The sequence below is a fragment of the Trichechus manatus genome, unplaced genomic scaffold (assembly GCF_000243295.1).
Source record: "Trichechus manatus latirostris isolate Lorelei unplaced genomic scaffold, TriManLat1.0 scaffold00029, whole genome shotgun sequence".
NCBI classification, from domain to species: Eukaryota; Metazoa; Chordata; class Mammalia; order Sirenia; family Trichechidae; genus Trichechus; species Trichechus manatus.
This window is the reverse complement of record NW_004443965.1, coordinates 3,867,327-3,890,812: the sequence shown is the minus strand read 5'-3', so window position 1 is coordinate 3,890,812 and position 23,486 is coordinate 3,867,327. Positions and strand designations below refer to the sequence as shown.

Below are 23,486 nucleotides of genomic sequence, written 5' to 3'. Positions count from 1 at the left end.
TGAACACTTTATCTCTAGTTTTTAACCGTTGGGATAGAGAAAGAAAACTTTCCCAACTAGAGAGATAAGAATGATAAGAGGTCTGTCTTCAGAAAGAAAACCTGAAGTTCTCTAACTAAATTTGGTAAATTGTGGTTAGTGTTACTCATTGCCCCATTACTACGCTGAACAGTTTAGAAGGAGATGGACTTGAACATCAAAAAGAAGATCCAGACTTTGTTAATTTAGATGTCAGCTACTCAATTATTTTCCTAATACACTTAGTTTTGGAAACAGATATGGGATAGATTTGTTTCTACCATATCTAAAAGGGTAAGAGAGTCTCTTTAAAGGCCTATGAGGTCACACACCAGATTTATAGTTGGGTGTTTTCATGTCATTTTACTCTTCTTCTAGTTGCTAGTAGTTACATGCATTAGTTGTATGTATTAACTACTATCAATGCACTAGTAATGATCAAGGTTCAAGCATTTAGAAAGGTAATTCTCTATAAGAAGTGTTTGGTTTTATTCTGTGTGCGGTGTGTGTGTTGGTTGAAGCTCTCTTGATCCCCTTGTCAGCAGCCATTGCTTGTCACCTCCTACCTCCTCAAAATTAACTAGATGACAGGAGATATGGAATATCATCCTTACAAAAAGATACTGTCATAGCATTCTTGTGCATATCAAAAGTGAACAAAAGTGTACAGTTCAATGAATTACCACACAGTGAACACACTCATGTAACCACAGGATATTGACATGGCATTTTATCTCATTTCTTCTTTATTTACAACTTACATAGTCTAAGCCCTAGCATTGGCACAATATTTATTACATACAACAACTGAATTTGCACTCACTTTTTCTGTCACCCAAATTTTTACATTGTATACTAATTTCTTAGGCATTGATTCTAAGCCAACTCTTTCCAATCATGCTTAAATATCTCAAACCACTGTGAACATCTGTGTTAATCCCCAGAACCTTATATGGCAAAATGGTCTTTGCAGATGTGAACACATTAAATATTTTAAGATGGGGAGATTATCCTGGATTACCTGGGTGGGCCCAATGTAATGTGGGCCCAATGTAATCAGAAGGGTCCTTGTAAGAGGAAGGCAGGAGAGTTAGAGGTAGGCAGGAGGTCATGTACGTTTCACTTTTTAGAACACTACCATTTAAAAAATACGTAGTGTATTTTCTTATCTAGTAAGAGTAGGTTCTTACTTTTTGTCATATAAATTAGTTTCCTGTTGCTGTAACAAATTACCACAAACTCAGTTACTTAATACAACACAAATTATTATCTCACAGTTCTGCAGGTCAGAAGTCCCACAACAGGTCAGTTAGGCTGTGATCCTTCTAGAGGCTCTAGGGGAATCCATTTCCTTGTCTTTTCTAGTTTCTAGAGGCTGCCTGCATTCCTCGGTTTATGGCCCCTTCCTCTATCGCCAAAGGCAGCAGTGTAGCATCTTCCAATTTCTCTTCATCCCTTTGCTTCTGTCTCACAAGGTCTGCAAATTTGTCAATGGCTTCATCAAAATTAATCTTCACATATTATTGTTTAATAGAGAGTATAGTCAGATTTGTCCAGTTATTTTTGTACACAGTTGATTGAAGAACACTTTTTGTTAATTTTAATTTCAAAAAGTTTCTTTCACATGAGCAACAGATGTATGAGTAATTAGGAAAAACTTCAAACATAAGGATAAGTTTGGCAGAGATTCATAAAAATCTCATTTCACAACAAACTCCAGAAATTGCAATACTGTCTATGTCCTTGTTTCTTTGGGGTCAATTCTAACAGCTTTCAAATATCTCTGTAGTTGAAAGTGTTCCAGTAAAATACCATTACCAAAAAATTCATCATACGTCTCTATTATATATTGTAAAAACTTCTAAGTTATTCTTCATCTTCAAAAATCAGAGGAAATAGCTAAATGATAACAAACTTTGACATTATTTGATCTGTTGCTATAGAACAAGTATCCAATTCTTGGTGAAAAAAATCAATGCATTCAAATACGGCCCTATTGATTTCTTCTGGCAATATAAGACCAGCATCTTTTTTTGTTTCTCCTGGAATTCTTTGAAATTTGATTATGTTTTTCTGCATAGTGACTATTCCTGTACATTTTGTTGTTGCACAATGACCTTCTCCACAATTTCCTTTGATTAGAGTCTGATATAAGTGTCCAGTAACCAATAAGCGATCATTAAAAAGGTAACTTTTAAATTGTACCACTGACATAGCATTTTATTTTCTTAATTTTTCTTAAGTTTTAAAATAATAATTAAAAATTCACTAACTAGATAACAGACAAGAATCATCTTAGGTGAAGGGAAGGACAACACACAATACAGGGGAAGTCAGCACAATTGGACTAAACCTAAAGCTAAGAAGTTTCCTGAATACAACCAAACACTTCAAGGGACAGAGTAGTAGGGGCTGGGGTCTGGGGACCATGGTTTTGGGGGACATTTAGGTCAACTGGCATAACAAAGTTTATTAAGAAAATGTTCTGCATCCCACTTTGGTGAGTGGCGTCTGGGGTCTTAAAAGCTTGCGAGTGGCCGTCTAAGATGCAGCAGTTGGTCCCAATCCATTTGGAGCAAAGGAGAATGAAGAACACTAAAGACACAAGGAAAATATTAGCCCAAGAGACAAAAGGGCCACATAAACCAGAGACTCCATCAGCCTGAGACCAGAAGAACTAGATGGTGCCCAGATACCACCAATGACCACCCTGTCAGGGAACACAACAGAGTCCCTGACAGAGCAGGAGAAAAGTGTGGAGCAGAACTCAGATTCATGTAATAAGACCAGACTTAATGGTCTGACTGAGACTGGAGGAACCCTTGAAGCCATGGCCCCCGGACATTCTGTTAACCCAGAACTAAAATCATTCTTCCCAAAGCCCACTCTTCAGACAAAGATTAGACTTGACTATAAAACATAAAAAAAAGGAAGAAATTTGGATTTTAAAGATATCATTCTAAATCAGTGAGCTATTTCATGTATGAACTACAATTTGCACTTATCAAACACAGTATTGTATCTTGCAATTTGCCATTTCATAGTATACATAATAAACATAAATAGAAACACTAAGTGGTCACATAAAATGACAGAACTGAAGAAACTCAACTTTTATCTCTCTGTATTTATAATCATTCTGCTGCCATTGTTTATTTCCAATCTACTTTTTAAATGTAGGATAACTAGTTTCACAGGGATTGAAGACACAAACTGTGCCTAAAGTAAACTTGAATGATTCTAGCAGTTAAGAACTTACTCTTGAAATGAATGCATGCAGTTGAGTCTGTGAGTGTGAGGGACTGATGGTATAACCAAGGAATTCTCCAGATTGACTTTCATGTAGAATACAATCTTTATTAAGGTATAATAAAAATGTGCTAATTTGGAACATATATATACATAGGTGTACATATATGTACATATGTGTATGTGTGTTTTATTCTCACCTGCCATGAGGAAGACCCAGGTTCATTTCCGGCCAATACACCTCATGATCAGCCACCACCCATCTGTCAGTGGTGGATTGCTTGTTGCTATGATACTGAATAAGTTTCAGTGGAGCTTCTAGACTAAGATGAATTAAGAAGAAAGCCTTGGCAATCTACTTGTGAAAATCAGCCAGTGAAAACCCTATGGATCACAGCGGTCTGATTCGCAACTGATCATGGGGGATGGCAAAGAACCAGGCAAAATTTAGTACCATTGTGCATACTGTCATCTTGAGTCAGGGGGCAACTCCACAGTAGCTAACAACAATAATATATGATTAAAAATTATCAATAATTAATGCAACAATAACTTACCAATAATTGCAACAATAAAACATTTAAACAAGAAAAGATTTTGGGGGGGAAGAGGATTTTTATCATTGACATTGCTTAGAATTCCCAACATATGGTTATAATAAGAAGCAGACTGACTTTTAGTTGGTTTTATTATTTTAAAAAATTATCTACAAATAATTCAGCCCCTATTGTCTGCATCTCAGGTTGTAGATTCATCTCAGGTGTTTGTTCCATAGGCTTAGAAGTGTGAAAGAGCAATTACTTCAGGAGTCTGATATTGTTGGATCTTTACAATTTGGAGAATATCATCTATTTATTTGCTTTACAATAAAAAAGAACGTTTAAATAATCTGTGAATGTGATTATATAAAAATATAATGATTGGAACTGTGACAGCCATCTTGTGTCTATGTGTCAACAAATCTGAGGATGACAGAGTAGAAAAAGACAACTGAAATACTTAATGGTGTCATTGAGCCTAGCTCCAAACTTCTCGTTATGTAATTTAATAAAATAAATAGTTATTTAAACTACTGTTAGTTGAATATTTTCTTACCTGCAACTGAATACCTCCTAATTGATACCCTTTATAATCAATCTTAGAAGCAAGGATGGCGAAACTTCTTCTCATGTACTTTGGACATGTTGTCAGGGGGGATGGGTCCCTGAAGGAGAACATCACGCTTGGTAAAGTAGCGGGTCAGCGAAAAAGAGGAAGACCCTCAATGAGACTGACTGACACAGTGGCTGCAAAAACGGGCTCAAGCATAACAACGATCGTGAGGATGGCTCAGGACTGGGCAATGTTTCGTTCTGTTGTACATAGGGGGCTATGAGTCGGAAATGACTTGACAGCACGTAACAACAGCACCATAATCAATCTTATTAGGAAGTTGCTCCTGGATAGTAAGATTCTGTTCCCTGTCTACATTCTTACCTCCTATTGTCAGTGCAGTCTGGCCTGCAAAACCATGTAGTCAATAGTTTTGCCCTCACTGGTCCCCTGAAACTGTTCATACCAATGGCACCAATGGATCTCTGTTGCTTAACCCAAGGGACACTCTTCTCTTCCCTTGCCTTTCATGACATCACAATTTGAAACTAAGTATTTACCTGGTTTGGGTAGCTAAATGCTTGACCTCTCTGTAAGCTCCATGAAGGCAGGGATCATGTCTGTTTTGTTCACCACTGTTTTCTCAGTGGAGCCCTGGTGGCGCAGTAGTTCAGAGCTTGGCTGCTAACCAAAAGGTTGGCGGTTCAAATCCACTAGCCACTCCTTGGAAACCCTACAGGGCAGTTTTACTCTGTCCTATAGGGTTGCTATGATGGCAATGGGTTAGGTTTGGTTTTGGTTTTCCCAGTACCTGGCTATAGTAAGTAGTCAACGAATATGTGTAGACTAATGAATACCTCAGAATTCCCTGGTGGTGCAAACAGTTAACATGCTCGACTGCTAACCTAAAGGCTGGAGGTTCAAGTCCCCCCTTAGGCACCTCAGAAGAAAGGCCTGGAGGTCTACTTTCAAAAAACCAGCCATTGAAAACTCTATAGAGCACAGTTCTATTCTGACACACATGGGGTCAACATGAGTCAGGTCAACTGATGGTAATTCATTTGTTTTTTGTTTGTTTGTTTTCGTAATGAATACTTCACTAAGGAAAACAATTGCTCACCGAACTTTAAATACAAGAAAGGCTCTAGTAGATGATTCTGTAATTTGTGCTTGGTTGGTGACAGAGCTGGGAAAAGGAAATCTTCTGACCTTCCGTCCAACAGCCTTTATACCACCCGCCACCATCTCTATGCTTCATGACATGCTACTACTTTCAAAATCTATATCTGGAGAAAATATAATTAGCTAACGTGTTATCATTTTATAATTCATAATACAGCTTCCTATAAACTTCTGAAATATTCTAAAGATTCATTAATAGCAGAGAGATAAACAACGGCAGGATGATAATTTCTATTTTTATATAAAGATTCATCAGAAAAAGGGTATAATTAACTTGATTTTTAGTTCCCTGCTTTTTTGGGATTTTGACTAAAGGATGCTGTTTGTATAGCTGAAACTTTCTTCCTTTCACAGGTTCTATGATTCCTGATAATGTCAACCTTTCTTTTTGTCCAATTTGAATATGCACAAAATCCTTTCAGTAAGATTCCAAAATCCAGGCTGCCTGCTACTTAATATCCCACACAGCAAACTTTTAAATGTTTGGGTTTTTTTTATGTCACCTTTCCTATCAGTAGAAAATGAGAAAGACAGATTAGTTAGGATGTGAACATTTGTGAAGTAACAACATCCATAAACATTTTGATAATGTGTTGACTGAAAAGTGCTTTTGCAGTCCTGAAAAGCTTCCCAGTTCAAGGGGAGAAAGTCCTTTCATTTATCATCATACTCTTGAGAATGTTCTTTCCTAAGCGGTAGACACAGGCTTCTGCATATCACTAAAGTACTCTCAAGCGTGTTGGTTGTTTGCTGTTCATGGCTGGCACTAATCCTCAGCCCATTCCTTTGAGGCTGCTCTCAGTATAAGGCCCACTTTCCAGAAGCTAGTGGTTTAAGGAGTCCCTGAGTAGTGTAAATGGTTAAGTGCTCGGCTACTAACTGAAAGGTTGGCAGTTTGAACCCATCCAGAGGTGGCTTGGAAGAAAGGCCTGGTGATCTACTTCTGAAAGGTCACAGCCTTGAAAAGCTTGTGGAGTGCAGTTCTACTCTGAAACACATGGGGTTGCCATGAGTCAGAATCGACTAGACAGCAACTGGTTTGCTTTTTTTGGTAGTAATTTTAGATGGGCTCTTTTGAGTCAAGGATCTTACCCTAGGACTGGCCGAAAAGCCATCAAGAGCTGAGAATGCTAAGAATTGCTCTTTAACTGTCTCTCTCAAGGCTTCCCTCCTGTCAGGAACTCTCATCACCCCGAGACTTTAAAGCTTCAAGGCTTCTCATCCTATGCATCTTCTCTGCTTCAGCTCCTAGTACTAACCAACTTATTTTCTGATGTTTCACAGTTCAAATTCCCAAGGGAGGAAACCGGGTTAACTTGGCTCCTCTTTCCATGGCCAAGTTGTTTTAGGTCATTGATCAGGCTATGGATCAGCTGAACCCACTGCCTAGGCCAGGACCACTGGCTGGGTGGGAATGGGGGTGCTGGGGTCACCTACAAAACTTAACAGCACCTAATATACAACAAAAAAGACAAGAGGGCAACTTCTTAAGGAAAGCAGGATGTAGACTCCTTCTATACTGTGAGTAGGATTTTCTTACACATTTAATATTTATCTAAATACCCTCCTATTGTTATAGTGCTATATTAACTGTATGATACGAATTCAATACTGTGGTATTTTCATTATTGCTTCTTGCCATTAAATATCAAAAATCTGGAAGAGTCTAAACCTATTTTGCAGAAGATGAATCTAGTGATGGTAAGTAGATATCCTAAGATCATAGGGCTACAGAGGCAAAGAATGAGAAGCTGGATCTTCCAGTTCTCAGCCAAAGGCTTTAACCAGCACTTAACACCAGAACTAAGATAGAGCAACTGGATAATATTCCCAATAATTAGGAAATATTTGTTACCAGCAGGATTTCCCCTTTTCTTATGTAACAGTATATACCAAAGAAAAATGAATAGAATATTGAAGAGTTCCAATATATGACTACTTATATGAAGCATTTAAGGAGCCCTGGTGGCACAGTGGTTGAGCACTGGGCTGCTAAATGAAAGGTTAGTGGTTCAAACCCACTAGCTGTTTGGTGGGAGAATGACGTGACAGTCTGCTTTCGTAAAGATTACAAGCATTGGAAGCTCTATGGGGGGGCAGTTCTACTCCGTCCTATAGGGTCGCTATGAGTTAGAATCAATTTCATAGCATCCAACAACATGAAGTATTTCAAATGTAAATTTGGGTCCTTTTCAAAACTTACACGTTAAGAAATTATTTTAAAGTTTATTCTAATTATATAACCTTATCATGCTTCATATTCAGCTTTGTTTAATATCTAGAAAAAGCTCAATAAATGTATAATAAATGTGTGATATAAATTAATTATAAATGATAAACCGTCTTTTAAAAAAACTTCTGACTTATTCAACTAAACTGAAATAATTTCAAGAAGTATATCAAAGAATTATTTCTAAGTGTATTTTTTTTCTCTGTACATAGTGCTAAGGGCGATCCTGTCAGCTTTTAAACTTTTGTTTGACCTGCTTTGTCAAACACTTTGTGAAATGATATTCAGACCAGCACAGTGTGATGTCAATTTGCATTAATTCTTCCCCAAGGAGAGGTGTTCAGTATTCAAACTGTGTTTGTACTGGCACAATCTACTTACGTTTCAGCTTCATTTCCGAAGGTTTATAAGTACCCCTTCCTTTGGAAGACTGTTCTGTTTTGCAATTTCTCTTCTGAAAAACAACCTTTGAAAGGACAATAATGATATCCTATAAAGCTGCTTTCAGGAAAGTCATTAAGAAAATAATAAATATTTCAGAGACTGGAGTAAAAATGTGATTTATATATCAAGTTTAAATTTTACCATTTTCATCATAGATACGAAAAATTAAAACTATCATTTACTCATCTAAGAAAAAAATTTCTCAGTGAAGTAAATCCATCAACGGTATTGCATTTGTTTTCATGTAAAACATAATTAATTTGTTTTCAGCCACCAAGAAATATATGTGTATATCCCTAAAATTATATAATTGTTCCCTAATTCAGTTATAGTAATGATTGTATATTAACAAATTGCTAAATCTTTTGCTGACTGAGTCTCATAAACAACAACATGGGATGGTAAAAACATTCATTTCAAAGTTTCCTCATTTGTAAGAACAATGTAAATCACTAATTCAATACTCTAATATTCCACCTTGCTTAGAAAACAATTAAGAGAAAGTTTTATTAAGATTCCAAATCTAGATTTTAATGATTCTGAGATGAATTACTGGTTTCCTCTAATCAACTGGAGAAACAATTATAATAATAATTTCAAGCGCAGTCATATAGCAACGATCATTTAGTTGATTGTTAAAGGTCTTTTTCAAATTTTGTCCTTTCCACTTTTTTTCTGAAGTCGGTTTCTGGCTGGTTCCGTTAATACCAAGGGTTCTTGTATGATGACTGCTGGGTAATTTTTGCCTAATAGTTCAACTTCCACTTGCTGTCCCACTTTACTTAGCTCTACAGGGACGTATGCAAAAGCTAGACTCTTCTGGATGCTGTAACTGTAGCTCCCAGATGTTGTGTTGCCAACCACCTGTAAAACAAGACCCAACAGTCCTCAGCGTCTTGGTCACTCCATTGCACAGTACGGCTTGTGTTTCATTTCTCCAGATGAAAAAAACGAAAGTATAGATGTACCTTACTGGATGAATGAAATGCTGTCTGTGGTGATAACGCCAGAGACACGGAAGGGAAACTCAACTTTTTTCAGTAGATTAATGAAAGTTTATAAATTATGAAAAATAATTATAAAAGATTATATCTATATAATTCTGAAATTTCTCATTTTAAAATGATAAAACCTAGCTTTATTAGTACCTGACACTATTTTGCTCAGTTTCAAGCCAGGGGATCTCACAGGAGGAAGAACGGAATATTTTCATTTGATTCTTAAAAAAAAAAATTCTCTTCTATCATCAAACTAGCATGGCAATAGCGGATAAGAGGGGAAAATTTTAAAGTGCAAATGTACACTTAGTCAACTGTCCCCATTGGGGTTTAGAAAATAGCCTGTAAAAATAATGCTGAATTTTTTTTTTTAATTGTACTTTAGGTGAAGCTTTACAGAACAAATAGTTTCTCATCAAACAGTCAGTACACATATTGTTTTATGACATTGGTTAACAATCCCATGACATGTCAACCCTCTCTCTTCTCAACCTTTTTTTTTTTTTGGTGAAAATATACATAGCCAAAGATACACCATTTCAAAAATTTCTACATGCACAATTCAGTGACATCGACTATGTTCTTCCAGTTGCGCTGCTATTCTCACTTTAGATGAAGGTTTACAGAACAAAATAGTTTCTCATTAAACAGTTAGTACACATGTTGCCCTATGACAATGGTTAACAACCCCACTACATGTCAACACTGTCCTTACTCAACCTTGGGTTCCCTATCACCAGCTTTCCTGTCCCCTTCTGCCTTCTGGCCCTTGTCCCTGGACTGCTGTGCCTCATTAGTCCCATTTGGTTTTATGGGGCTGTCCAATCCCCAGCTGAACGGTGGACCTCGGAGATGACTTCACCACTGAGCTACAAGGGTGTCTGGGGGCCATACCCTCGGGGTTTCTCCAGTCTCCTTTAGGCCAGTAAATCTGGTCTTTTTTTTGTGAGTTAGAATTTTGTTCTACATCCTTCTCCAGCTCTGTCCAGAACCCTCTGTTGTGATTCTGGTCAGAGCAGTCAGTGGTGGTAGCCGGGCACCATCTAGCTGTACTGGCCTCAGTCTGGTGGAGGCCATGGTAGCTGTGGTCCATTAGTCCTTTGGACTAATCTTTTCCTTGTATCCTGTTCTCTTCATTCTCCCTTGCTCCTGAAGGGGTGAGACCCATGGAATATCTTAGATGGCTGCTCACAGGCTTTTAAGACCCCAGACGCTACTCACCAAGGTAGAATGTAGAACATTGTTGTTATAAACTGTGTTATGCCAATTGAGCTAGATGTTCCCCAAGACCATGGTCCCCACAGCCCTCTGCCCATAATGCTGAATATTTTTAAATACTTTAAAAATATTTATTAGCATATCAATAGCCAACATAAACTGAATATTCTATACGAGAGAATATATATAAAGCATCTAACATTTCATGTAAAGAATTGCTGGGTACTTAAATAAATGGTAACATTAGCCTTCTGTAGGTTTACCACATACAGAATATTTTGCTAGACACTATAGAGAATGGTAGAGAGCTCGGTTCCAGCCCTCTAGGACTTTATAGCTCAGAGACATATATATACATACATATGTATGCATATATATATGTGTATGGACGTATATACATATACATATATAATCAGAAAGCCAAGGCATTAAACATGAAGACTAATAATTGAGCCAGGATTTGTTCTACACTTTGAAGGTGGGTGGAATTAGGTTAGTAGAGATGGAGGATGAAACCTTCCAGGATAAGGGAAGACATGGAGTTAGGAATGAACAAAGAAGCAAACAGTCAAAATTAAAGAGGATGAAATAAGGTAACTTGAGATGGCAACGCAGAGGGGAAAAAAAAAAAAACTAAACGGAATAAAAACTTAGAGATGAAAACAAAGGCTTCATGCTACAAGAAAATATGTGCATAACAAGCCTTTCTAGAAGATAAGAGGACTAATGGAAACCAGATCTAAAGAAAAGGATGAAAGAGAAGGAAAAGCAGAGTACAGTAAAATGCAATATACATATATTATATATATATATACATAAAATACAGAAATGTCAGGTCAAAACACTGTATGAAAAGAAAAGTAAAAGGAAGACAACAAAAGCTAAACATGATATATCCAAAAGAACCAAACCAGCTGCAGTCGAGTCGATTCCAACTCATAGCGACTCCACATGTGCAGAGTAGAACTGTGCTCCATAGGGTTTTCAAGGCTGTGAACTTTCGGAAGCAGATAGCCAGGCCTGTCTTCCGACGTGCCTCAGGGTGGTTTCAAATTGCCAACCTTTCGGTTAGTAGCCAAGCGCTTAACTGATAGTGCCAGGTATATAGCCCTACTCAAAATGGCCTCTCCTGGCCACACAACATTGTCGTAATCCTTACATCCCCATTTCTAGCACAGTGGGCTGCTTGTAGCTGGTGCTCAAAAAAGTTCATGGGCATGAATTAGCCTGGTGATCATTCAGTTGCCTTGACAAGGAGCCTACTACCGCCAGCAGTCTTATCGTAGTATTTCTAGTCTTTTAGCTGCCATTATGGATTGAATTTTGTCCCCCACCCCAAAAATAAAAGTTATACTGAAGTCCTAACACTTGTAAATATGACCTTGTTTGAAAACAGAGGTTTTCTTTGTTATGTTAATGAGGTCATACCAGAGAAGTGCCACCTTCTGAGTGGCATCTTCTAAAAAGAGTAGAATAGACACATACACACAGAGACACACAAAAAAAATAAGCTTGCCTGAGGAGAAGACCGATATCATATGAAGATATAGCTACAAGCAGCCAAGGAATATCAAGGAATGCCCGGGGTTATAGACAAGGAAGGACCTTTCCTAGAGCCCATTCCCTGATTTGGACTTCTAGCCTCCGAAAGTATGAGAAAATAAATTTCTGTTCTTTAAAGCCACCCACTTGTGATATATTTTGTTATGGCAGCCCTAGCAAACTAAGATAGATGCTAACACATGACGTTAAATACAGACTCCTATCTCTTTAGCCCCCAGTTTTTACTTATCTCTTTGAAACCCAGAATTGGAAGCTCCCAGTGTGATTTCTGCTCATCTAAAAGAAGGTCCAAAAAAAAAAAAAAAACCAAACCCAGTGCTCTTGAGTCGATTCCAGCTCATAGCACCCTATAGGACAGAGTAGAACTGTCCCATAGGGTTTCTAAGCCCGGAAATCCTTGTGAAAGCAGACTGTCACATCTTTCTCCCACTGAGTAGCCTCTGGGTTGGAACCACAGACATTTCAGTTAGCAGCAGACTGCTTTAACAACTGCACCACCAGAGCTCCTTCTTATTATGGTAAGAACTGGTTAATTAGAGGGGGGAAAGAAAAAAAAGACTTGAATGCATTCATTAGTAAAAGCCTCTCCCTGGCAGATGATTAACTGCCAAGGTACTGCTGGGATAAGACACATGCTTTAATATTGCTTTTCTCTTGTAGATAATAGTTAAGTGATAAAAGGCAGGAATCTGGGTCAGGCAGGTTGGAGTTTTAATCAATGCTTTTTGAAAGACTTTCTTGGTAACCTTGGTTTCACTTCTGCGTCTGTAAAGCAGAGATTTGTGTTTGGAGCCCTGGGAGAATTAACCCGATTTGCTTGAGCATGTTAAGAAAAGAGGAAGAGGTTTCAGCAAATCTCTTGGTCCAATCCCCTGACTCGTAGGTCAAAAGCCCACAATTACTCTTTAGAGACAGCATGTACCATTTCCTCAGCCTTCCCACCCTCCTCAGGTCCCAGCAACGATCCATCTTGCAGTTGTTTCTGCATTAGTAACCTAAGAAAATAAGTATTTATTCTGCAAGTGCTGTTTTAAAAATATTTATCAAGTGCTTTGCTTTCAGCTGGTATTTACTTTCATTTCTCCTTTAACTTCTCTCTAATTTCAGGGTATTTTAGAAATCTGGCTTTTTCTTTTATCTTATTACTAACTCCCTAGGGAAAGGTTTCCCCCTAGCATAAATTTTAAATTGTTCTACCTTAAAATCTTCCAGATTCAATTAAATCTATTCCTTCTTTTTGCTCAGTGAATACTAAGAGCAACCTGTTCCCACCCGTTGCCTAACAGACTCTCATATTCTTTGTTAAGTCAGACACTGGTCACCTTTTTTTATCAATGTAAATAATACTTTTTTATTTTCAGCCTTTTCTCATTTTTCTCTTTATGAGACTTAGAGAAGTCTCTAACTGACTTAGAGAAGATAATGTGGTAAATGGTGTTTGAAGGAGGTAATATAATTTCAGTGGAATGACACATGGTGTTTCTTCAGCCATACCTACGTGCTTAGTTTCTAAATAATGAAAAAGAAAATCTTCTAAAATCTCTAAACTTCCTTCTCCACAAACCTCTTCTTTAAAATTTCCTTCCCAGCAAAGCTTCTTTTATAACAATACCACTCAATATAATAAAAATCCTTTTCATGCCTACCCTTATGCCTTGATTTTTAAAACTAATCCTTATTTAAAATTATAATCCCTCCCTCCAGCACTGTTATGGCAGCCCTAGCAAACTTGGACTTTATTTTTCTCCAGAAGACTCATCACCATCTGAGATGCCATATATTTCATTTATTTTATTTATTGTTTATTTCTCCCTCCCCTGGAATATAAACTCCATGAGGACAGAGATTCTTATCTGTTCTGTTCATGGCTGCATTCTCAGTTCCTGGAATATTGCTGACACACAGTAGACACTCAATAAAAATGTGTTGAATAAGTGAATAAGCTTGTACCCTTTCTCTAGCACTGGAAATATTTGCAAGAATAGAATACTAAATACCGAAAGCAACATGTCAGGACAAAGTCAAAAAATACAAAGCAAAAAGTATTTCACATCATTCCAGAGTATAAAGAGAATCAAAGAGGGCTATCAATAAAATGATGACCCAACTAAGCATCCAAAAAGCAAAAGAGCTCGTGTCAGGCAATACAAGAAATAAGTCGTTAATAAAGAAACCCACAATAAGATTAGCAGCTCTGTAAGCAGCTGTCATGAGGTAGAAAAGATGAAGACCACAGCATGTAAATTCACTGCACACATATGGCAAAAGAAATAGAATTGAAAAATGGAGCTTGGGTTTCCAGGTTTTTTTAACTTTAATTTGAGTATTGTCATATTTAAGATGGGCAAAAATCTGTCAGTTGATCATGGTGATCTGAGGTTCACAGAGACTGTTATCTGCATAATATATTTATCATCCCATGGTCCAGTAAAACAGAATGTTGGTGGAAGAATGGACATAGAATGAACATGGACTGAAGTGCTGAGAAAGTTTGATGGGATAGAGTGAAAAATGTAAAATAAAGGAAAGATGAGCTGGAGCAAATGTGATGACTAAGAAAAAAGAATACTAGAGGTGGAAAGAATCTTAGACATTATCTCCTCCAACCGCTTCATTCTATAGATGAGAAAACTGAGGCCAAGAGAGGCTAAGGCCAGGTCAGCAGTTAGTTAATGGCAGAGCCGGCTCTCAGTAAACATCATGTAAATCGTGGACAAATTTGACGTTGCAGGAAAAACACACACTAAGAAAAGAGAAACCTTTCCATTAATAGCCAAAAGGTGAAACAGCCAAAATGGCCATCAACAGATGAATGGATAAGCAAAACGTGGTACATACATACAATGGAATATTATGCAGCCATAAAGAGAAACGAAGTTCTGATGCATGCCACAATACAGATGAACCTTGAAAACACTATGCTGAGCAAAATAAGTCACAAAAGGACAAAAATTGTACAATCTCACTTATATGAAATAAGTAAATACACGGAAACCAAAGATTATTAATGATTACCAGGAGTGGAAGGGAGGGGAAAAGGGAAAGTTTTTGTCTGAGGGGCATTGAATTTATGTTAATGGTGGTGGAATGTTTTGATGAGGATAGTGATAATGGTGGCACAACATGAAAAACGTAATCAATGTCACCGAGTTGTAAGTGTGGAAGTTCTGTTGGCAGATGTTTTGGTGTGTATGCTTTCACTACAAGAAAGAAAAAAAGAAAGAAATACCAGCCAAAACACATCAAAATGTTCAAGCAAATTAGGTTTTATAAATAGTCATAAAAAGTGGAGGGAAAGAAGTTCTACTGGTAAGTAATCTGAGTAACCTTTGTTTTACTGAATACAAATAGAATAAAGTGTAGCATTCCAAAAGGCAAGTAAGGTAATTTTACTCTCCCTGAAGAACCAAATGGTTTTCATCTTGCATTTGACTTTCCGAAGTCCTACCCTCTATTGTCATAAACGTTTTCCTTTGGATTTTTTTTTTTCCTGCTAATATGCTAAATTTAGAATTGCCTCTTTCTTAAAGATCTCTGAGAATCTAAATCAGAATGCCAAATTCCTTATGAAATCCACCTCTTACATTCTCCGATATTGGTGTAGTAAGCAAACAGATCATATTATCCTCTAAATCATACCTCCCTCATTGTGCCATGTATTTACAGTTCCTGGGTTTGTTTTCTTTAATCAAAGCATGTAGGATTTTCTAAAATGAGCAGCATTTCATTTTCCTTTCAGTTCACTGCTTCCTGTTTCTTGAATGTCAGCTCAGAAATCGTAACTGTATCATCCAATAAATAAATAACAAAAAATGCTAAGGATAAACAGGAACAGGAGACTTTCTGTTGCAGAAAAGATGCCATGGCCCCTGGCAATGAGGTCCTCAGCACTCACCTTGCCATTATACCAGATGCTTTCATTTCCCTCGGGATCAACATCATCCGTTGCCAAGGTGAGGCAGACCAGTCTCCGCTTCAGCCCCTTGGCTTTAATCTGTTTCAGTGCTTGCTTTCCTATGAAGTCTGCTGGCTGCAAGAATCCAAGATAACAATGAATGAATGCTCAGACACTGTGACAAGGTTAGAGATGCAAGCATTTAAATTTGTCTTTGCTATTTTCTCGCCAATTACACATTAAATAAAAATACAGATTGGATCAAACGTCTAGACAAATATTTAGTCCTCAAATGACAGGATCAGCCATCTATTCCTTCAGACTATGTTAGACTTATGGGTAATAACTTGTGATGACAATTTTACCAGAACTACTTAGGCAGAAAAACATAAGAGGTTATACTGTGATGGTGGATTATGAAAGTGACCCTCATATCTTATGGTTCTGGACAGTGGTACTGGCTGTCAGTGAGCAAAGTGCAACTCAATTTCTACCTATAGTAAGCCTTTTACAAGAAGGAGATTTACTTTTTTGAAATGCTGTACTTTTTTTTTTTTTTTTTCCTTCTTCAGAATAATAGTCCCTGGAATATATTAACCTATTGGGTCACATTTGTTAGTTCACTTGGGAAACATTCATTGAGCCCTTACTATGAGCCCTCTGTGGGTTACAAAATGAGTCAAAGACATTTTGATCAAAGAGTTTATTCTCTAACACTGTGGTTTTCAATCATTTTTTTTTTGTTCTTTCATGAAACATATGGCATAACATTCCTATTCCTAATACACTCCCACAGGCACACCTAGGGTTATTCCCAACACAATGCAAGTGAGTGAGAGCAACACTATTATAAGGATAACCTTGAATCCATTCTTGTGTATTAAAAAAGTAAGAATCATGCAAAATTCAAGATTTTAACATTTATTTGTAATACATCTTATAAGTGAATAGGTCATGCAAGTGAGTGATGCAATAACTCTTCAGCTGAAAACACTTGGCTAATAAGACAGATAAAATTCTACCCAGAATTCCAAGGGAAACTTGATCAGTGTGATAAAATAGTGAGAGGGTAAGAGCAATGAGCACAGGAGGAAAGGCTGATGTCCCCGTGGGCCTGGGCTTTAGGGTAAGGCTTCCAGATAAATATGCCCAAAGAAGCATCTCTTATTTTATGGGAGAAAAAAAAGAGGGTGTGATATACAAATTATTTCTCTGGTGAATGATATTTAATCAGAGATTACTGTTGTTGTTGAGTGCCATCAAGGTGATTTCAACTCATAGCAACCCCAGCTGACAAAGTAGAACTGCCCCTATAGGGTTTTCTAGGCTGGAATCTTTACAGGAGCAGCTCGCCAGGTCTTTGTCCCATGAAGTCACTTGGTGGGTTTTAACCACCAACCTTTTGGTTAGCAGCCAAGCATTTAACTACTGTGTCACCAGGGCTCGTTAATCAGAGATTGCAATCTAAAAAACAAGTACTTGAAACAGTTCTCATATACAGACTACTCTCTGAAAGAAAAGAAAGAAAACCACCACAAACTTTAATTTCTTCCTTAGGCATAAAAGAAAAGGAAACAGTATTTCATGCCAGAGATGACCACCATCACCAATCTTTAGTGTTTATATAGCTCTTCCTGCACATGAAACATTGAGGATTGAGTGCAATGAATCACCCCTCGAAATCCCAGCGAAGCAGCAGGCAGGGGTCTTCACACACTCCCTGCCTGAGACCCCCAATTCACTCCTCTCTGATTCAGACTTCCAGGATGAATCCACACTTCAGGAAGATTCCTGTAAGTATTACAACTCTGAATTGCTAACTATACAGGAAACTACAAAAGGTTTCTATTTAAAAAAAAAAAACAAACCCATTGCCATCAAGTTGATTCTGACTCATAGTGACCTATAGAGTAGGGACAGAGTAGCACTGCCCTGTAGGGTTTCCAGGGAATGCCTGGTGGATTTGAACTGCTGACCTTTTGGTTAGCAGCTGAACTTTTAACCACTACACCACCAGGGTTTCCAAAGTTTCCATTAGACACTGTTAAAGTAATGTACAAAATCCAAGTCTAATTCTTCTTTCTTCCCCTGTGTGACCTGGATGGAGATAACCAAGTACGTAACTATAAAGCTTTAATATGAAGTCAGATAACAAAAATCAAAGACCCAAGTTATTTAAGACAAAACTATTAAAAAAAGAGAGAGAATAATCCCTCAGGAAGAGCTTGATTTGCTTTGAGTTCTATATGTACAATAAATTCGTGATAACAAAAGTCATAACAAACCAAAGTTCATTAAATTAAAACATGCATATCTATCTAAATACAGAAAGAAACTCTACAGCAAAATGTTTTAGTTTTTACTATGTTCTTAAAAGAAGACTTGCTACAATGGATAAATCAAGACTTGAAGTGATTTTTAGAATTGTTGTCTATATACGAGTCAATAACTACAGTGAAAACATTTACTACCTTACTGTGTGGAAAAGCACTTCTGAGTGCTGAACAAAAATTAGCAGGCAACTCACTATACAATGTGATTTGTAGAGTGCCAGGATATCCTAAACAGTTTTCTCACCTCTTGTCATGGTATCTGAGACTTTAACATTAGAGATTCATTTAGTTATTGAAGGTTTGGATTCTTCCTGAATTTCCTATTAAAGAATTTTCTTTGAATTGTTTATACAACTGTTATGCATCTGCTGTGTCTCAGATACTGTGTTTGGCACAAAAGTACTCAGAGCTAAGTAGGACATGGTCTTGTAGCTTCAGGGAGGCCCCTGGGGAGATGAGGTCCTGTCCCAGCACACCACAACATACCCTTTCCTGAAATTAATACATCTCCTCAATGCTCTAACATGTCAGAAGAAAAGAGAATAATTTTAGGTTATTGGAAACATGGTAGGATGTGACACAGGATAGCACATGAAATCAGCTATACAAATTTTGAAACATGACTCACGATTGGTTCTGTTTGTTCTATGAGAGTATAGAAATCACAAATATTTTGTAAACTTAAAACAAAGAAAGTCTAATGTGTGGACGTAGAAATGCAAACAAACAGATGCTCTGATAGAGAAATGTCCAGTGGGGGCCCAAGGAAGAGTGTGGTCAATTCTGCTACCTGGGGTGGGAGAGTGGGGTTGTGTCGGCAACGATTTTATAGAGGAAGTAGCTTAAGTTGAGTCTTGAAAGATGAGTATGTGCTCATAATAATTACTGTCTACATAGTCTTTTCCAAAAGGGCTTCACTTATGTTATAATTTGATCCTTACAACAGCCCACAGATGGTGGATTTGGGGACTAAAAGAAGTAGACTAACTTAGCCAATCAACAGACTAGTTAAGAACTAAGATCTCAGGAGTGCCAGCATTGTTCTCTTTCTCTACTTTGAGCTGTACTAACTCTGCCAGTTAAGTCAATATCTGCTACACCTTTGCAGAGGTCATGGTGAAAGCTGGCCATGATCAAAGTTGTCAGAAATGGGGCCTTCTTTGCGTGCTAGATGAGAGCTACTGGGGCAGGTGCCAGGAGGGAGATGAGATGTGCTGGAAGGGGAGCCAAATTCACGATTTTACCACAGGCTAAGTAGAAACATAAGGTGTCAGCTAATCATGAGAAAAACAGGAACAAGGAGGGAACCCACCCCCAGAAAACTTTCTTTAGAAGAAAAAATACTTTAAACAAATAAAATCTAATATTTCCATTCAACAAAAAAATAATATTAGTAAATAACATTTACAATTTATTAAGCACTTGCTATGTGCCATGTGCAAACCCTGGTGGCATAGTGGTTAAGTGCTATGGCTGCTAACCAAGACGTCAGCAGTTCAACTCCAACAGGCACTCCTTGGAAACTCTATGGGGCAGTTCTACTCTGTCCTATAGGGTCGCTATGAGTCGGAATCGACTCGACGGCAACAGGTTTCGTTTGGTTTTGGATGTGCCGTGCACTATGCTGAGGGCTTTACGTTCATGAGCTCATCTAATCTCATGACAATCCTATGAAAGAGACATTTTTATCACCAGTTCATGAAGAGAAAACTATAACTGAGGCTCACTTACATGGCAATATAAATCAGCACCTTTTGATTTTATCCATATTTTTTAAAATGACTGTGCCTGGAGTCTGTCATTGGAAAGCACAGGTGATGTGAATACTCTGAATAAAGAATGTTTCTTTTAAATTACTTCTAGGCGGCCTCAACCTGTTTTGAATGACATTCATTACACAGAAAATGTATTTGTACTACGTGAAAGGATTTGAAAACACCCTGAAGGTTAATAGTAATGAAATTTGACATCTATATCTGCATACCCTTGAGTTAGGAAGTGATCTTGTCAGTAACATCATTCTCAGACATGAATGAAAACAACTCTCTAACAAACAGCAAATCTCTAACTAAAAGTAAGGAACACATACATAAAGGACAAATAAGAAATGGCACCTGCACCTTGAGATAATTCTTCTCAATGTAACTGTGTGTCTGACTTGGGAAGAATTAAAATGGGCAAAAGCATTCCATTCTCATCTTACTTGGCTTTTATCCCAAGATTGTAGATTTTACTCTACTATATAGTTATTTTGGAGCCCTGGTGACGCAGTAATTAAGAGTTTGACTGCTAACCAAAAGGTCGGCACTTCAAACCCACTAGCCACTCTATGGGCTACTGCCCCTATGGGGCAGTTCTACTCTGTCCTATAGGTCATTATAAGTCAGAATTGCCTCGACGGCAACGGGTTTAGTTTTGGTTTTATATAGTTATTAATCATAAACGAGAGAAATGTGTGCTTGAAGGTTAATGCTATAATAAAATCAGTGCCTTCATAATGACCCAGACCAGAAATATATTCCTTTAATGAGTCACTGCCAAATTAACTGTATAAATAGCTGTTAACTACTTTGATAAACTTATAAATTCCTGGGCCACTGAGATTATAGCTTAAAAATAGTCTTGGCATGTATTTTTTAATTTATTAATTTTTAAAAGTAATAAAAACCATTAAAACAGCCACCTGTAATATGTACTCAATATAACATCCACATATATGAAAACATTAAGTAGATTTTAAGTGGAATGTATTTACTCATCTCTTATCAGCTCTATTAAAAGCACACATATTACCTAAAGGCACATGTAAATAAAATAAATTAAAGCAGTACTGTTTGGTCACAATACTGAGGGCAAGAGAGAGTTCTCAGATACATGATTAAAGTCAAATTTATTCTGCTGTAGAGAGTCAGGGCAATGGGCTATAATAGACCAGGGGAGAGATTATAACATCACATGCTGGGCTTTTTCTCTTCCATATATGTGGAGTCAAAAACCATTAAAAAAAATCAAGAAAATAATCAGTTTGGCTTATTTTTTGGCCAAAATCCTTTTCGCCTAAATACCAAAGTTTCCAAAGACATAAGGGAATCAGTGTAACATCTTTTGTCCAGTAAAGCGTCCCATAGAAACCATGTGCAACACAGGTTGTAGAATCACTCTCCTGCGTTTCACACCAAAGAGAGAGTGGCAGAGATCCTCTGATCACCAGCTACTGTAAGTGGCAGAGCAGGGACGAGAACCCAGGTGACAAGCTTCTGCCACTTCCCACAATACTTTCCTGAGAAATTTCTCATTTAAAATGGGCTCAGGGACCATTATTTAAGAACAATCCTGGCAGGAATCCCTTTGTAAAGCATGTGACCATTAGTCTCCTAGTCCAACTGATAAAACTGTGTACTGGATCTGTTCATTTGGGAGGATGGGTTGACTGTTCCACCACCTCACAAAGACAGATTATGCCATTATTCACTTCATATTCATATCATTAGAATCACAGAAGTTTTTAAGCAAGCAGGAAACTCAGTCCAATTTCATTTTTATATGAGAAAACTAAGGTCCAACAAAGTTCAAGTGAGTTACTATCACCGAGCCCTGAGCCCAGGCTTCTCAACTCTCCGTTCCTTTTCTACTACGCAGAGCTTCTTAATATTCCATATACATTTATAATAAGCATGATTTCAATAACTGTTTGATAGCAACATGTTAAATTATTAGTTTAGCAAGTTCAGTCTGTTATCACCGGCTAGAAAATGAACACCTCCACATACATGTAGTTTTCACTCTCTGCCCTCAGCAATTTAAAGAAACAACTCATCTAGCATTTCCCTAACCAAAATTACTAACTGATTAAGAATTCCTTCTCAAAAAAAAAGCCCTTAATATAATCAGAAAAGGGACCCTAATGACTAAAAGAAAGGACAGGATAAACAGAAACCTGGGGGAAATATTTAAAAATTCCCTAAGCCAGGTGAATAATTAGGTTAATTAGTATTTGAACCAAAGTAGATTTTTCAAAACTTAAAATAGCCCCCATTACATGTTTTTTATGACTTTTACTAAATTTCATATTCAAGAGAACATTTACTCAAGTTTTTAAGTCTAATGATTCAAAGGAAAACTGTGAAATGGACTTGTGGCTTTGTCAGATGTGCTTTTATGTTTAACTGCTTTAGCAACAACTACAATTATAGTTTTCATTTCTCTAGACTAGAGTGAAGAACAATTACCCATCTGGTGTTTTCATATAGCACTTTAAAATATGGGAAACTGCTAGGCCTTGTTTCTTTATGTTTTTCTTATTTCCTTTAATAATTATTTCCTTTGCATTTAGGCCTAAGATGAATTGCTTAATACAGACACAAGATCTTGCTTGCTGGGACATTCTAGAACTTGAAAGATTTTAGCTATAGCTGCTTTGCCCTAAAAGAGTAGCTTAAACTGGATACAATAAGAAAGAAGAGAACTAACATTTAATGAGGTAAAAAATGTTCTTTGTCTCATTTAATACTTATAACAAACTTATGAAGTGCTTTTTTTTTTTTTCATTTTACAGATGAGAAAACTTAAGTACTTATAGGTCAAGCAATTTGCTTTGTCTTAGCACCAATAAATGGCAGAGCCATGATTCAGACCCTTCAACAAATATGTACTAAGCCCCTACTAATTATCAAACACAGTGCTAGGCCCTAAGGATGCTCTCTCAGCCTCTGTCCTCAAGAAGTTCACAGTCTAAGTCTCTTTAACAAATGGTGCTGGCATAATTGGATATCTATATGCAAAAACCTGAAACAAGGCCCATATCTCACACCATGTACAAAAGCTAACTCAAAATGGATCAAAGACTTAAATATAAAATTGAAAACGATAAAGATAATGGAAGAAAAAATAGGGATAACGCTAGGCGCCCTAATACATGGCATAAACACAATACAAACCATAAGTAACAATGCACAAGCACCAGAAGACAGACTAGATAAATGGGATCTCCTAAAAATCAAACACTTATAGTCACCTAAAGACTTCACCAAAAGAGTGAAAAGACAACCTACAGATTGGGAAAAATTTTTTGGCTACGACAAATCCGATCAGCATTTAATCTCTAAAATCTACAAGATACTCCAAAACCTCAACAGCAAAAAGACAAATAACCCAATTAAAAAATGGCAAAGGATATGAACAGGCACTTCACCAAAGAAGATATTCAAGCAGCTAACAGACACATGAAGAAATGCTCACGATCATTAGCCGTCAGAGAAATGCAG

The 23,486-nt window shown here is 37.3% G+C and overlaps 1 protein-coding gene across 1 annotated transcript in view; it reads right to left on the bottom strand.

Annotated features, from left to right (window-relative positions):
• Nucleotides 1-8,333: 8,333 nt before the first annotated feature.
• The window catches only part of DMGDH (dimethylglycine dehydrogenase), a 97,184-nt gene continuing 82,031 nt past the window's right edge, over nucleotides 8,334-23,486 (bottom strand). Inside the window, exons 15-16 of the mRNA XM_004374471.2 lie at nucleotides 15,890-16,024; nucleotides 8,334-9,079 (exon numbers count right to left, since the gene is read on the bottom strand). Coding sequence (XP_004374528.1) covers nucleotides 8,864-9,079; nucleotides 15,890-16,024 — 351 coding nt within the window. The 3' untranslated portion in view covers nucleotides 8,334-8,863. The remainder of the gene's footprint in view (nucleotides 9,080-15,889; nucleotides 16,025-23,486) is intronic.